Source organism: Dendrobates tinctorius, unplaced genomic scaffold, assembly GCF_039654945.1.
Source record: "Dendrobates tinctorius isolate UK_male_01 unplaced genomic scaffold, ASM3965494v1 ptg000055l, whole genome shotgun sequence".
In the NCBI taxonomy this organism is placed as follows: domain Eukaryota; kingdom Metazoa; phylum Chordata; class Amphibia; order Anura; family Dendrobatidae; genus Dendrobates; species Dendrobates tinctorius.
Window position 1 is genome coordinate 1,690,746 of NW_027361723.1, and position 15,601 is coordinate 1,706,346.

Genomic DNA, 15,601 nt, shown 5'->3' on the forward strand with positions numbered 1-15,601 from the left:
CCAGCATGTCCAGACTGTTATCACAGGACATAACAGGGGAGCGGTGAGGAGAGAACTACAAGTCCCAGCATGTCCAGACTGTTATCACAGGACATAACAGGAGGAGCGGTGAGGAGAGAACTACAAGTCCCAGCATGTCCAGACTGTTATCACAGGACATAACAGGGGGAGCGGTGAGGAGAGAACTACAAGTCCCAGCATGTCCAGACTGTTATCACAGGACATAACAGGAGGAGCGGAGAGGAGAGAACTACAAGTCCCAGCATGTCCAGGCTGTTATCACAGGACATAACAGGGGGAGCAGTGAGGAGAGAACTACAAGTCCCAGCATGTCCAGACTGTTATCACAGGACATAACAGGAGGAGCGGAGAGGAGAGAACTACAAGTCCCAGCATGTCCAGACTGTTATCACAGGACATAACAGGAGGAGCGGAGAGGAGAGAACTACAAGTCCCAGCATGTCCAGACTGTTATCACAGGACATAACAGGGGGAGCGGTGAGGAGGGAACTACAAGTCCCAGCATGTCCAGACTGTTATCACAGGACATAACAGGGGAGCGGTGAGGAGAGAACTACAAGTCCCAGCATGTCCAGACTGTTATCACAGGACATAACAGGAGGGGCGGTGAGGAGAGAACTACAAGTCCCAGCATGTCCAGACTGTTATCACAGGACATAACAGGAGGAGCGGTGAGGAGAGAACTACAAGTCCCAGCATGTCCAGACTGTTATCACAGGACATAACAGGGGAGCGGTGAGGAGAGAACTACAAGTCCCAGCATGTCCAGACTGTTATCACAGGACATAACAGGAGGAGCGGTGAGGAGAGAACTACAAGTCCCAGCATGTCCAGACTGTTATCACAGGACATAACAGGGGAGCGGTGAGGAGAGAACTACAAGTCCCAGCATGTCCAGGCTGTTATCACAGGACATAACAGGAGGAGCGGAGAGGAGAGAACTACAAGTCCCAGCATGTCCAGACTGTTATCACAGGACATAACAGGGGAGCGGTGAGGAGAGAACTACAAGTCCCAGCATGTCCAGACTGTTATCACAGGACATAACAGGAGGAGCGGTGAGGAGAGAACTACAAGTCCCAGCATGTCCAGACTGTTATCACAGGACATAACAGGAGGAGCGGAGAGGAGAGAACTACAAGTCCCAGCATGTCCAGACTGTTATCACAGGACATAACAGGAGGAGCGGTGAGGAGAGAACTACAAGTCCCAGCATGTCCAGACTGTTATCACAGGACATAACAGGGGAGCGGTGAGGAGAGAACTACAAGTCCCAGCATGTCCAGACTGTTATCACAGGACATAACAGGAGGAGCGGTGAGGAGAGAACTACAAGTCCCAGCATGTCCAGACTGTTATCACAGGACATAACAGGAGGAGCGGTGAGGAGAGAACTACAAGTCCCAGCATGTCCAGACTGTTATCACAGGACATAACAGGGGAGCGGTGAGGAGAGAACTACAAGTCCCAGCATGTCCAGACTGTTATCACAGGACATAACAGGAGGAGCGGTGAGGAGGGAACTACAAGTCCCAGCATGTCCAGACTGTTATCACAGGACATAACAGGGGAGCGGTGAGGAGAGAACTACAAGTCCCAGCATGTCCAGACTGTTATCACAGGACATAACAGGGGAGCGGTGAGGAGAGAACTACAAGTCCCAGCATGTCCAGGCTGTTATCACAGGACATAACAGGAGGAGCGGAGAGGAGAGAACTACAAGTCCCAGCATGTCCAGACTGTTATCACAGGACATAACAGGGGAGCGGTGAGGAGAGAACTACAAGTCCCAGCATGTCCAGACTGTTATCACAGGACATAACAGGGGAGCGGTGAGGAGAGAACTACAAGTCCCAGCATGTCCAGACTGTTATCACAGGACATAACAGGGGAGCGGTGAGGAGGGAACTACAAGTCCCAGCATGTCCAGACTGTTATCACAGGACATAACAGGGGAGCGGTGAGGAGAGAACTACAAGTCCCAGCATGTCCAGGCTGTTATCACAGGACATAACAGGGGAGCGGTGAGGAGAGAACTACAAGTCCCAGCATGTCCAGGCTGTTATCACAGGACATAACAGGGGAGCGGAGAGGAGAGAACTACAAGTCCCAGCATGTCCAGACTGTTATCACAGGACATAACAGGGGGAGCTGAGAGGAGAGAACTACAAGTCCCAGCATGTCCAGACTGTTATCACAAGACATAACAGGGGAGCGGTGAGGAGAGAACTACAAGTCCCAGCATGTCCAGACTGTTATCACAGGACATAACAGGGGAGCGGTGAGGAGAGAACTACAAGTCCCAGCATGTCCAGACTGTTATCACAGGACATAACAGGGGAGCGGAGAGGAGAGAACTACAAGTCCCAGCATGTCCAGACTGTTATCACAGGACATAACAGGGGGAGCGGTGAGGAGAGAACTACAAGTCCCAGCATGTCCAGACTGTTATCACAAGACATAACAGGGGAGCGGTGAGGAGAGAACTACAAGTCCCAGCATGTCCAGACTGTTATCACAGGACATAACAGGGGAGCGGTGAGGAGAGAACTACAAGTCCCAGCATGTCCAGACTGTTATCACAGGACATAACAGGGGAGCGGTGAGGAGAGAACTACAAGTCCCAGCATGTCCAGACTGTTATCACAGGACATAACAGGGGAGCGGTGAGGAGAGAACTACAAGTCCCAGCATGTCCAGGCTGTTATCACAGGACATAACAGGGGGAGCGGTGAGGAGAGAACTACAAGTCCCAGCATGTCCAGACTGTTATCACAAGACATAACAGGGGAGCGGTGAGGAGGGAACTACAAGTCCCAGCATGTCCAGACTGTTATCACAGGACATAACAGGGGAGCGGTGAGGAGAGAACTACAAGTCCCAGCATGTCCAGGCTGTTATCACAGGACATAACAGGGGAGCGGTGAGGAGAGAACTACAAGTCCCAGCATGTCCAGGCTGTTATCACAGGACATAACAGGGGGAGCGGTGAGGAGAGAACTACAAGTCCCAGCATGTCCAGACTGTTATCACAGGACATAACAGGGGAGCGGTGAGGAGAGAACTACAAGTCCCAGCATGTCCAGGCTGTTATCACAGGACATAACAGGGGGAGCGGTGAGGAGAGAACTACAAGTCCCAGCATGTCCAGACTGTTATCACAAGACATAACAGGGGAGCGGTGAGGAGGGAACTACAAGTCCCAGCATGTCCAGACTGTTATCACAGGACATAACAGGGGAGCGGTGAGGAGAGAACTACAAGTCCCAGCATGTCCAGGCTGTTATCACAGGACATAACAGGGGAGCGGTGAGGAGAGAACTACAAGTCCCAGCATGTCCAGACTGTTATCACAGGACATAACAGGAGGAGCGGTGAGGAGAGAACTACAAGTCCCAGCATGTCCAGGCTGTTATCACAGGACATAACAGGGGAGCGGTGAGGAGGGAACTACAAGTCCCAGCATGTCCAGACTGTTATCACAGGACATAACAGGGGAGCGGTGAGGAGAGAACTACAAGTCCCAGCATGTCCAGGCTGTTATCACAGGACATAACAGGGGAGCGGTGAGGAGGGAACTACAAGTCCCAGCATGTCCAGACTGTTATCACAGGACATAACAGGGGAGCGGTGAGGAGAGAACTACAAGTCCCAGCATGTCCAGGCTGTTATCACAGGACATAACAGGGGAGCGGTGAGGAGGGAACTACAAGTCCCAGCATGTCCAGACTGTTATCACAGGACATAACAGGAGGAGCGGTGAGGAGAGAACTACAAGTCCCAGCATGTCCAGACTGTTATCACAGGACATAACAGGGGAGCGGAGAGGAGAGAACTACAAGTCCCAGCATGTCCAGACTGTTATCACAGGACATAACAGGAGGAGCGGTGAGGAGAGAACTACAAGTCCCAGCATGTCCAGGCTGTTATCACAGGACATAACAGGGGAGCGGTGAGGAGAGAACTACAAGTCCCAGCATTTCTCTGCGTCCCAGCAACATTGAAGATAAACCGCAACATCTATCCGCATTTCTCCATGGAAACCGCATAGTGCAGTAGCTCCGCCCCCTGATATCACGTGGTCTCCTCGTTTCCTCCTTCTGCCGTTACCGCTCTTGGGCTCCGCCCCCCACGTGGCTGAGCACATGATCGTTTATCACGTGTCCTGTCCTGTGCTGGGCTCCGCCCCTCTTGTCATCACAGGTCCTAGAGGAGCAGCGATCCCAGGTACGGGGAGGTGCTGCCGGGCTGCGCTGTCAGCAGACTGTGTACAGTGTGTGTATAGATATGTGTGTCGGTGACTGCGGCCATGAGGGAGCGCGGACTGTATACAGGGAGTGTCCCTCTCTGCCTTCCCGGTGTCGCCGCGGCTCTCCGCCCGCCTGTGTAATCTGTGTGTGGGGCCGGTGCTGATGGCGGTCGCTCTGTCACAGCCCCGGGCCGGGCAGAGGTTAGACGAGAGCCGGACGGTGCAGCTGCTCCCCATAGAGCCCCCTGTCTCCCGCTCCCCATAGAGCCCCCTGTCTCCCGCTCCCCATAGAGCCCCCTGTCTCCCGCTCCCCATAGAGCCCCCTGTCTCCCGCTCCCCATAGAGCCCCCTGTCTCCCGCTCCCCATAGAGCCCCCTGTCTCCCGCTCCCCATAGAGCCCCCTGTCTCCCGCTCCCCATAGAGCCCCCTGTCTCCCGCTCCCCATAGAGCCCCCTGTCTCCCCATAGAGCCCCCTGTCTCCCCATAGAGCCCCCTGTCTCCCCATAGAGCCCCCTGTCTCCCCATAGAGCCCCCTGTCTCCCCATAGAGCCCCCTGTCTCCCCATAGAGCCCCCTGTCTCCCCATAGAGCCCCCTGTCTCCCCATAGAGCCCCCGCTCCCCATAGAGCCCCCGTCTCCCGCTCCCCAGCCTCTGGTGCCGTATGAAGGGGTTAATCAGGCGCTGGCTGCAGTGTTTGGGCAAAACTCTGCATCACGGCCTCTAGGTGTGAACCGGACCCAAAGCGGAGCCGCTCACTGCTGTAACGGTGAGGCCGCGGTCACACAGCCTGACTTCTCGGGTCGGACTAGTGAGCCGGCTGAGCCTGGGACTTCTTTTCTTGGTGCCCTCGAGCACATGGACTCTCCGGTGAGTGTGCGGTGAGCGTGCATCCGCCACCAGCACGCCTGTGTGAATTGGGCCCATGGGGGATGTCACCGCCGACATCTATGGCAGCGCCAGCTGTGAGTGGCGCCGTGTCCCCGCGCGGGGCAGCTGCACAGGCGGTCACTGCTGATCAGCGCGTACACTCGGAGATTTGGTTTTCGTCGTCTCAGCTGCACGATCCGCGGCTGCCGGACGCGCTGCATACACGTGTGCAATGGCTGATTGTTAGGGAATCTCCACATCTATTCAGCCTGTCTGCAAGTCATGAGGTTAAGACGATGAACACTAACCCCCCAGCAGCGAGCCTCCTCACTAGCGGTCACAGCGTGGCAGCCGAGCCCGGCCCAAGCTGCCGATCCCAGAAGGGTTCACATGCCCTGTACGTGGAGCCGCCAAACCGCCCCCTCCTCAGCCCCGTCAGGAATATTCTCATCCACATTCAAAGCTATGACATCCTGTATTCACCCCGTGGATCCCATATAAACTGCATTTTCTTACATTCAGTAATATATTATATGGTCAGAATTGCAACTAAAAACTCTGTGATAAAATCCCCCCACCTCTGCTGATATCGCGGCTTGGAAACTATGTGAGCAGCTGTGACACCCGCCATTAAGAGGATGTGATCGTGTTCTATGGCTTGTACAGACTGCGTGAACAAGAAGCGGCAATGAACCCCCTCATGTCCGCAGCGCTCGGAGCCCTCCACCGATCGCCAGGATCTGCGCCATGAGTCCTGTCCTTGTACAGACTGGGTGATAAACCCTTCCCAAGTCGCGGCTCCTCTGGTCACAGTCCGTTCAGTGTTGTGGCCATCTTGACGTCATCTCTCCCAATGTGCAGATTTCAGTTTATATTGGTAGAAAGCGAATTGTAAGGTGAAAGGTACGAGGCTTTATAGGGTTCGTTGCTTTTCTGTTCTTTCACACATCACTTTTTTGCCATCAGTCACAATCCAGCAGTTTTGGAAAGAAACAGATCCAGCGCAGATTGTGAAAAACTGATGCGACGGATCAGTTTTTTTGCTGGATCTGACTGCCCTACCTGGTAATAATGATCGGAGCATGCTCAGTGTAAAAAAAAAAACAAAAAAAACGGAATCTGTTGCTGGATTCCGTCATGTGACGGACAGCGACGGATCCAGCGCCCATAGGCTTCCATTATAGCCAACGGCGGACGGTGCTGGATCCGTCGCTGTCCGACTTTTCGACCGAGACAAAAAACGTTACTTTTTCCATTGTCTCCGCCTGACAGACACAAAATTTCTGATGGATCCAGTGAACGACGGATGAAACGTGAGGCGATCCGTCGCTAATACAAGTCTATGAGAAAAAAAACAGATCCAGCATCATCAGTCACTGGATCTGTTTTTTTCTAAAAATGACGTATTGCGACTGATGGCAAAAAACGGGTGTGTGAAAGAGGCCTTAGCGTTTGGTCTTGTGTTCATCACATTTGTTTTCATGTGCAGCGATGTGAGATCTCACTGGGGGACCACTGAGGGCGACCTGGATGTCTGTGGTGTATAGTGTGTGCACACGCTGCGGATTACCCTGCGGTTTATCACCTCTACAATGGAGGAGATGGCAAACCGCAGCGGAATCCGCAGAAAGAATTGACATTTCTTTCTGCGGATTGAAAACCGCGCAGAAAAATCTGCACCATCTGCAATGCGGTTTTTGTTTTCCATAGGTTAAAATGCTACTCTGCACCGCAGGAGAAACTGCTGCGGATCCACAGCGTGTGCACACACACTTAGGCCCTGTGCACACGGTGCAGATTCTGTGCAGTTCTGCAGCAGATTTGGCCCTGCAGAACTGCAGCAGAACTGCACGTGATGTACAGTGCCATTTAAGGCTATGTAAAATACTAAATGCTGTGCACATGCTGCAGATTTTTCCGCGCAGATTTGGTGCGGAATAAGGCTGGGTTCAGACGTAGCAGAACTCTCGCGGAAATTACCGCGAGAATTCCAGAATTCCATTCCGCGGGGAAAATCGCATTTTAAATTCCTGCAATTTTCCCCCTGAAAAACTAGCATTTTGCAAGCGTAATTAGATTGCAGAATGCTAGCGTTTTCCAAGTAATCTGTAGCATCGCTTGGAGAACTGATTGACAGGTTGGTCACACTCGTCACATAGTGTTTGACGAGTGTGACCAACTTTTTACTATTGTGGCCGACTATGCGCATCAGTAGTAAAAGGTAGGATGTAAAAAATAATAATTAAAAAAAAAAAAAACGTTATTCTCCCCTTCCGACGTCCCACGCAGCCTTCCCGCCTCTCTCCACGCTCCCGGTCCCAGTAATCCTTTGCGACAATTACCGCGATGGCGTCCGTTCTCGCGGGATCGCGACAACAGACGTCATCGCTCGCAAAGGCTTACTGGGACCGGGAGCGTGGAGAGAGGCGGGAAGGCTGCGCGGGACGTCAGAGGGTGAGAATAACAATATTTTTTTATTTTAATTCTATTTTTTACAGGGATATGGTACCCAAAGCCCGGAGGACACTCTCCTCTCCTCCGGACCGTGGGCACCATCCGCAAATGTTCTGCTTACTTTTTGCATGGTGTGCACAGCCACATGCGGGAAGTAAGCGGAACAATGCATTCCTGTGGGTGCGGGATCGCCGCGATTCCACGAAATTAATGAGCGTGCTGTGGTTTTTACCGTGAAGTGATTCCACACAGCATTGCAGAATCCCATAGGAATGCATGGGATGCTTATTTTTCGCGGCAAAATCGCGCGGTTAAAACCGCCGCGGAAACGCGAAAAAAACGCCACGTGTGAACTCAGCCTAAATGAAGAAGCATGTCGCTTCTTTTGTGCGGTTTTGCTGCAGTTTTCCACCTGCTCCATTATAGAAAACTGCAGGGGAAATCCACACAAAAACTGCAGTAAAACGCAGGTCATTTTACCTGCAGATTTAGCAAAATCTGCGTGGAAAATTCCACAGCAGAATCCGCACCGTGTGCACCTAGCCTCAGAGTGGATTCCTGTTGGGATCATTCCTACATTTTTGTGTTGCTCTCGTGAGCTCACCTGTTGTGGGGGGATGAAAGCTCTTGCAGGATGGTGGGTCCAGATGTTGACTTGCTAATAGCGTTACCAGTAATGGGTGAATGATGAGAGCCTGGAGGTTCCACATACAGAAATGTGATGGTGTGCTGATGACATTTGCTGGTGAACTTTAGATTACGTTCATTCTTGTTCAGATATGATAGAAGAGGCAGTACGGCAAATACATGTGTGCTCCAGATGAAGAGCAGGTCGTCGATGTATCTGCCATACCAATTAATGAGTTATTAACATTAAAAATAAGCCGCTCCTTCCACTGTGCCGCAACCAAGTTGGCAACGGATGGAGAACATTTGTCGCCCATCTCCACGCCGCTCCTCTGTAGGAAGAATTAAACATGAAATAATTGTGTGCCAGAAGTAAATGTAACAGTTTTTATAAAACCCTGTAAATCCAACGTATATTGGCTGTATCTGTACAGGAGGTTATCGATAGTAATGCTATTTTATGAGGGATATTTGTGTGAAGCTATGTCACAACTTCACAGCTCGACTATGACCGTCTGTTGGACCATTTAATATCTTGATATCAAAAAACTGTAATGTTACCTCCGGTGGTAAGTGTTGTCCTGTATAGGATTACTGAATGTATAGCAGAAAGAAAGAAAAAAAAATGCCAGGACTGGTTTTAAACCATATTGTAAAATATACTTTATTAAATCAACATTAAAATTACAAAAAAACAGACACAAAAGAAAATGGTGGGTGAGACAATGGGGGGTATACATGGACATTAGTAAAACAGATCAAAATTCAGTTTTTTCAGAGTAAGAAACCAATCATGTATTAATTCCCATAGTAAGTACTCCCTTGGGGGTGAGGAGCTGGGCATATACATTTACAATAAGTTATGCCAGAAAATCAAATACTCCTGCTGCCAGCTACACAAGCCAAAAACTCAAAGTCATTCACGTATTTAAGGAAGGTTAGTAAGGTGAGACGAGGAATGGTCTGGCACTATATACACGAGGAAAACGCTGCTCGAAGAGAAGGACAATAGATCACATAGAAAAGAGTAACTCTCCCACCGAACACCCAGTGCACATTTCACCCACTGCTGTTGCACCTGCCTGACGCGCGTTTCGCCCACGGCTTCATCTTTTTTCATTACTTTTAATTGTATGTCTAAAATCATGTATTCCATAAATGATCATATTGTTTTTCAGATATCTGTGTAACATGGTTGTAGGCGCTATTTGTTAATGGATACACAGGAATAAGTTACTTTTTACATTTTTGTGTTTACATTTGATGCGTTGTAGTGAATGTAACGCGTCCCATGTGTCCTGTGATATCCTGGAGAACGCGCCGCACATCAGAGTCCTGAGCCACCGAGGATGGACAAGGACCTGAGGAACCTCACCAGGAAAATATTAGGCTTCACCTTGGAAATCCTCTGCCTGCTGACCGGAGAGGTAAACGTCCGTCCGTACCATTATTGGGTTATTTATCATCCTAGACAGCGGAAAGGTAAAATCCATAAGAGGAAGTGATAGGAACGAGCCGGTGTCCTGTGAAAAGGCTCCGGGGCCTTGTAGGAAAGGTAAAAGTCTGGAACAGCAAACGAGGTGAAGATCCGGCACCATTCTGGTCGTTTGTATCATCGTGATCACTGCACCAGAGGTAACGCTGTGATGTCGACACGAGGAAGAGAGGGCGAGGCAGGGACCGAGAGCGTGGGATGCGGGAGCAAGGCTCGGAGACGAGGGGTCACCCAATAGTTGTGACATCTTTGTTAATCTGTGACTATTACAAGGAGCCAACCTCCATGTCAGAGGTTTCTGCACTAATGTAGGCAGCGATTCTTTACTGTACGAGCACTGAAACTTTGACGCTCTCTCTTGGTCACACAGGATTACACACTGGTAAAGAAGACGACAGGTGACTGTGTGACTCCCAGCTGCCGTGAGTCAGGAGGGCGGAGCCTCATCACAGATCCTCCCCCAAACTACCTGATACATGACAGGAGCAAGAAGAAGATCCTAGAACTTACCAACAAGATGATTGGGCTGCTGACTGGAGAGGTGACTGCTGGGACATTATACAGGGCCGGCACTGGAGGATTCTGGGTAATGACGCTATCATTGTGTCTGTCAGGTTCCTGTAAGGTGTCAGGACGTCACCGTCTATTTCTCCATGGAGGAGTGGGAGTATCTAGAAGGACACAAGGATCTGTACGAGGACGTCATGATGGAGGGCGACCGGCCCCGCACATCTCCAGGTGAGAGGAGATGTGTATGAGCCTCGTTGCCGCTGTCGTGGGCACAGACGGGCGCTTGTGTTATGAATGTGTAATACAGTCCTGGGCATGACAGATGTGCGTCATCCTATGTAATGTGGGAACACCCTATTCAGGCCCCTAGTAAACATTTTACAGGGCTCCATTCACCGGACAGCCATTCTCATCCATCCGGCTGGCTCCGTAGACAATGCTGTATACTGCAGAGACATCCCACAAATATAATATCCGGTGTGGTTTGTGTTACTCTTGTGATGTTATCGGCCGCGTGTGTCACTGTATGGCTGGAGTGATGTACGCTGGAGCCTTTAAGGGGAACCTGTCAATTCCTGCCGCTCAGACCACGTTGTTTGGCGAGATTGCATGTTACCCTAAGTCACATGACAAGGCTCGTTGAAGGGTCGATATGGACTTGCAGGATTGCTACTTCCTATAGGTGGCGCTAGAGTTCTACTCTTCCTGCTCTCTGAACAGACACGGCTGTACGTCTGCAGTCCGAGCCAGCTGGGACCAACAGTAGAGAGGGGACTCCTCCGGTGCTGCCCGCGGCTGCCTGCACGGCTCTAGTGACCGGTCTCTCCCATGTGTGTATGTAGGGAGAGACCTGTCAATCACCTGCTGGTAGAGTCCGGAGGAGGTGGCAGCGCTCCTGTACATCTATCAGTATCGTCCTCAGCCGGCTTTCCATACTGTGTATACTCAGGGCTTCAGAGATGAACCTACCTCTCTGCAGTGTGAAGACGACCGCTGATTCCTGCCTCTCGTGGTCTGGGCAGCTTGATTCACGTGACAGGTTCCCTTTAATCAGGGTTATTCGTTGGAAAAGTTACATCATAGGAACCTCCGGTCACCGTGTCTCCAGACATTATGATGGGTCAAGGTGCTGCTGCATCTGACAACAGGGCATCAAGAGTTGCCGCCGCCCTCCCGAAACTCTGATTGCTGTGATTGGCTGTTTATTTCTGAGGTCCAGGTATGATCCGTGCTGTATCTGCACCGATCATAGTCTGGAGCTAGGAGACCGCATCGTCAGCAGCGCCGGCACTGATTGCTGGACGATGACGTAATCTGACCGCTCAGTGACCGCCTTCTTCTTGGAGTTATGTGCAGATCGGTCACTGTTTCATTCTGCTGTCCATCTGCTGCGCCTTTGGTGCCACAGACTATTTTAGCCTGTGCCACCACTTCTGCTGCTGACTGAAGAGCAGAAGGTCTGAAGACCCTCCTGATCAGATCCTGTCCCTGCTTTTTTTTTCTAATACACCCCAATCCTTCGCTTCTTTATCCCCCTTCTCCCGCCGAGTGCTGATCAGTACGTGATCTGTCGACTTTCGGCATTTTTTTTCTTTTTCACCACCTCCGTGCGTGCGTCCTACAGCTCAGTGATTGTTTTTACTGTCGTCCTTTTTAGTAAGGGGTTTTTTTTCTACCAAATTTTTAATTTTCTCCTTTCTAATTTATCTTTATTTCTAGATTCTTTTATTCTATTCGTTTTTTTTCTTTTCTTCTACATTTAATAAAAGAAAGATTACATCAATCACACACAAAATTTGGTTATGCTACAGAAGCACACGTCAAAAAGTGACACACACACCACCCACATGAAAAATAAAGCGTCCCACTCTTCCCAAACCCTGTACTCAGCGGAGGAGGCATGATAGTGACGCTGATCGTGAGGGAGACGATCTCACCTTCATTTGTTTTTCATCCTCCTCTTTTTCCTCCGGTGATAATGAACAGATGCCCCCGGACAGGATATGAGCCAGAGCCCACCGATAAGGGTCCTTTACACATAGCGATATCACTAGTGCGTCACCGATTTTGTGACGCAGCAGCGATATTGCTAGCGATATCACCACATGTGATACTCACCTCCGACCGGCTCCCCCGCTGGCTATCGCTGACCGCGCGAGATCGGCCTGGTCCATTTCTCGTCGTCGGCTTCCTGCTGGCGCCGACGAGCGACTCCATGGACGTTGGCGGAAGACGTCATCATCGCCGTGTCTGACAGGTGAGTAACGACCGCCGACCACTGCTGCATCACTGTGAGATCTGCCTGTGTGGCAGCTCACTAGCGACCACTTAGCGATGCACCAGCGATCCTGACCGGGTCATATCGTGGTCGGGATCGCTGGTGCATCGCTAAATGTAGCGGGGCCTTTAGTGACCCTGTGTGCACTTCACCCCCCGAAGATTATGAGCCTCAGATTCCTGATTTTGTGGGCCAATCAGGAATCCAATTTGACACCACCCGGCCTCACAGAAATCTACTTTTTCAAAGTCTTTTTCTCTGAGGATTTTGTAAACCTCATGGTGGCTGAGAGAAATGTATACGCCCAGCAATTTTTGACCCAAAACCGCCCTTCATGACCCCAACTTTATCCGACTTTTCAAAATGTAACCGTTCCATCATAGCGCAATATAGCAGCAAGTGAGAGACATCAGAGTGAAATCTTTCCTCTAATCTTGGCCACCTGGTCCTGCTTCCTGGTCTTAAGGTTGATGTCTGTCATAAAGCTACTTTGATGGCGGCAAGTCTGGGTCTACTCCTAACCCTACAGTGAGGCCGGGTCTCATTTTAGTGTCGTCATATGGAAATAAGGATATTGGCTGCTTGGTTTTGGATTTTTGTCCACCATCATATCACTAAAAGCTGTTGTACCCTCTGCCAGAAGCTGCCCCTGAGGTGAGCGGCCTCAGATAACGTCTGGGGTTCACATGTTCTTCGGTAGATTAGTGTAAGCTGACGAGGATGGAGCAGGTGGGTCTAAGAGTCTCGTTACGAGGAGGCGAGTCTTTGTGATTTTGTCATGGGCTCAAGGAAAAACCATTATCGTCAAGTGTAATTATATCAGTTTCTTACTCTCCCTGTTTGTCCACTTTACCGTAACATTCACCGATTGTGTCTCCCACAGATGGATCCAGGAGGAGAAGCCCACCAGAGAGATGTCCTCGTCCTCAGTGTACCCCGGACCGTCCAGAGTTGGATCATCACGTCCCGGATCATCATCAGGTAGATGATGCCGAAGTCTCATCACCGACCTACGACCATAAAGAGATGGAACCCAAGGTCATTCTACTGTTTTTTTTTTCTTCTGTTTAGGATGAAGATCTGATGAACATTAAGGTTGAGGTTGTAGATGAAGAAGAGATGGAGGACGATCAGCTGTGTAAGACCTAATTTTTTTTTCACATATGAGAAAATTGTCCAAGTTTGGTCCGAGGTTCTCGTGTGTGAGGAAAAAAAGTTTAGCCACCTTCTTGGTGAAAATCGGACAAGTGCTATCCGATTTTTTTTTTTTTTTTTTTTCTTTTTCTCCTCCTCCTCCATACCGTAGACCTATAGACTTGCATTGCTGATTTTGATCTGACATTCGGATGAAACTCAGACCTGTCTCCACAATTTTGTACTGACTACCAGGACCGTGAAAAATCACAGACAAGTGAATGACCCCAACCACTATAATAGGTACAAGTGCTATCTGTGAAGGTCACGCATGGCACACTACGAAAAAACAGACATCTGAATGGGGAACAAGGAAGGGTCACTGGTTGTAAAAGAGCGTCCTCTAGATACAACGCTCATCAACTGATCGTCACATGCAAACTATCGGTTCTGTGTCTCCTACAGATGAAAGAATCCCACCAGAGAGATGTCCCCGTCCTCTGTACTCCCCGGACCACCCAGAGGGAAATCACAACGTCCCGGAGAATTATCAGGTAGATGGCGCTGTGCTCAGTACAGATCTATAGAGGGAGGTGCAGACATTTTCCCCTGCACTTATAGATTGCGGTGATTTATTACATTAACCCTTTGGCTTGTCCCTTCAATTTGCATATGTCACGTCAGGGGGAAGATCGGACTATGGAGGTTAAAGCAGAACAAGAAGAGACGATGATGAGGAGCGATCCACCGAGTATTGGTGATGTCGGAGAGGAAATTCCCATAGATTTTGCTTCAGGTATGTAAGAATGAAGAACAGGAGTTCTCCGCTTGCTTACACTGGTTGTTTGCCTGTATTATTATTATGATTTGCTGATATAGCGCAATCCTGTACCGCAGCGCTGTACAGACATCATCACTGTCCCTAATGGTCTAATCTAGATTCCCTATCAGTATGTATTTGGAGTGTGCGAGGAAATCCACACAAACACAAGGAGAACATACAAACTCCTTGCAGATGTTGTTCTTGGTGGGATTTGAACCCATTACTCCAGCGCTGCAGAGTACCAGTGCTAACCACTGAGCCCCAATACAGTGCTAACTAGTGAGCAGCTGTGCTGCTTATTACATACTACAGTGCTAACCACTGAGCCTCCATGCTGCCCAATACATACTACAGTGCTAACCACTGAGCTTCCATGCTGCCCAATACATACTACAGTGCTAACCACTGAGCCTCCATGCTGCCCAATACATACTACAGTGCTAACCACTGAGCCTCCATGCTGCCCAATACATACTACAGTGCTAATCACTGAGCCTCCATGCTGCCCAATATATACTACAGTGCTAACCACTGAGCCATCTTGCTGTCCAATACATACTACAGTGCTAACCACTGAGCCTCTCTGCTGCCCAATACATACTGCACTGCTAACCACTGAGCCATCTTGCTGTCCAATACATACTACAGTGCTAACCACTGAGCCACCTTGCTGCCCAATACATACTACAGTGCTAACCACTGAGCCACCGTGCTGCCCAATACATACTACACTGCTAACCTCTGAGCCACCGTGCTGCCCAATACATACTACACTGCTAACCACTGAGCCATCTTGCTGCCCAATACATACTACAGTGCTAACCACTGAGCCTCCATGCTACCCAATACATACTACAGTGCTAACCACTGAGCCTCTCTGCTGCCCAATACATACTATAGTGCTAACCACTGAGCCTCTCTGCTGCCCAATACATACTACAGTGCTAACCACTGAGCCTCCATGCTGCCCAATACATACTACACTGCTAACCACTGAGCCATCTTGCTGTCCAATACATACTACAGTGCTAACCACTGAGCCACCTTGCTGTCCAATACATACTACAGTGCTAACCACTGAGCCACCTTGCTGCCCAATACATACTACACTGCTAACCACTGAGCCACTGTGCTGCCCAATAC

General features: G+C 50.0%; 1 protein-coding gene across 1 annotated transcript in view; it reads left to right on the top strand.

Annotated features, from left to right (window-relative positions):
• LOC141091695 (uncharacterized) overlaps positions 1 to 15,601 on the top strand; it is a 151,289-nt gene that overhangs the window by 131,793 nt on the left and 3,895 nt on the right. The window contains 6 exon segments of the mRNA XM_073577388.1: positions 10,084 to 10,254; positions 10,328 to 10,451; positions 13,385 to 13,482; positions 13,573 to 13,639; positions 14,101 to 14,189; positions 14,320 to 14,431. Of these exon segments, the coding sequence (XP_073433489.1) occupies positions 10,084 to 10,254; positions 10,328 to 10,451; positions 13,385 to 13,482; positions 13,573 to 13,639; positions 14,101 to 14,189; positions 14,320 to 14,431 (661 nt within the window).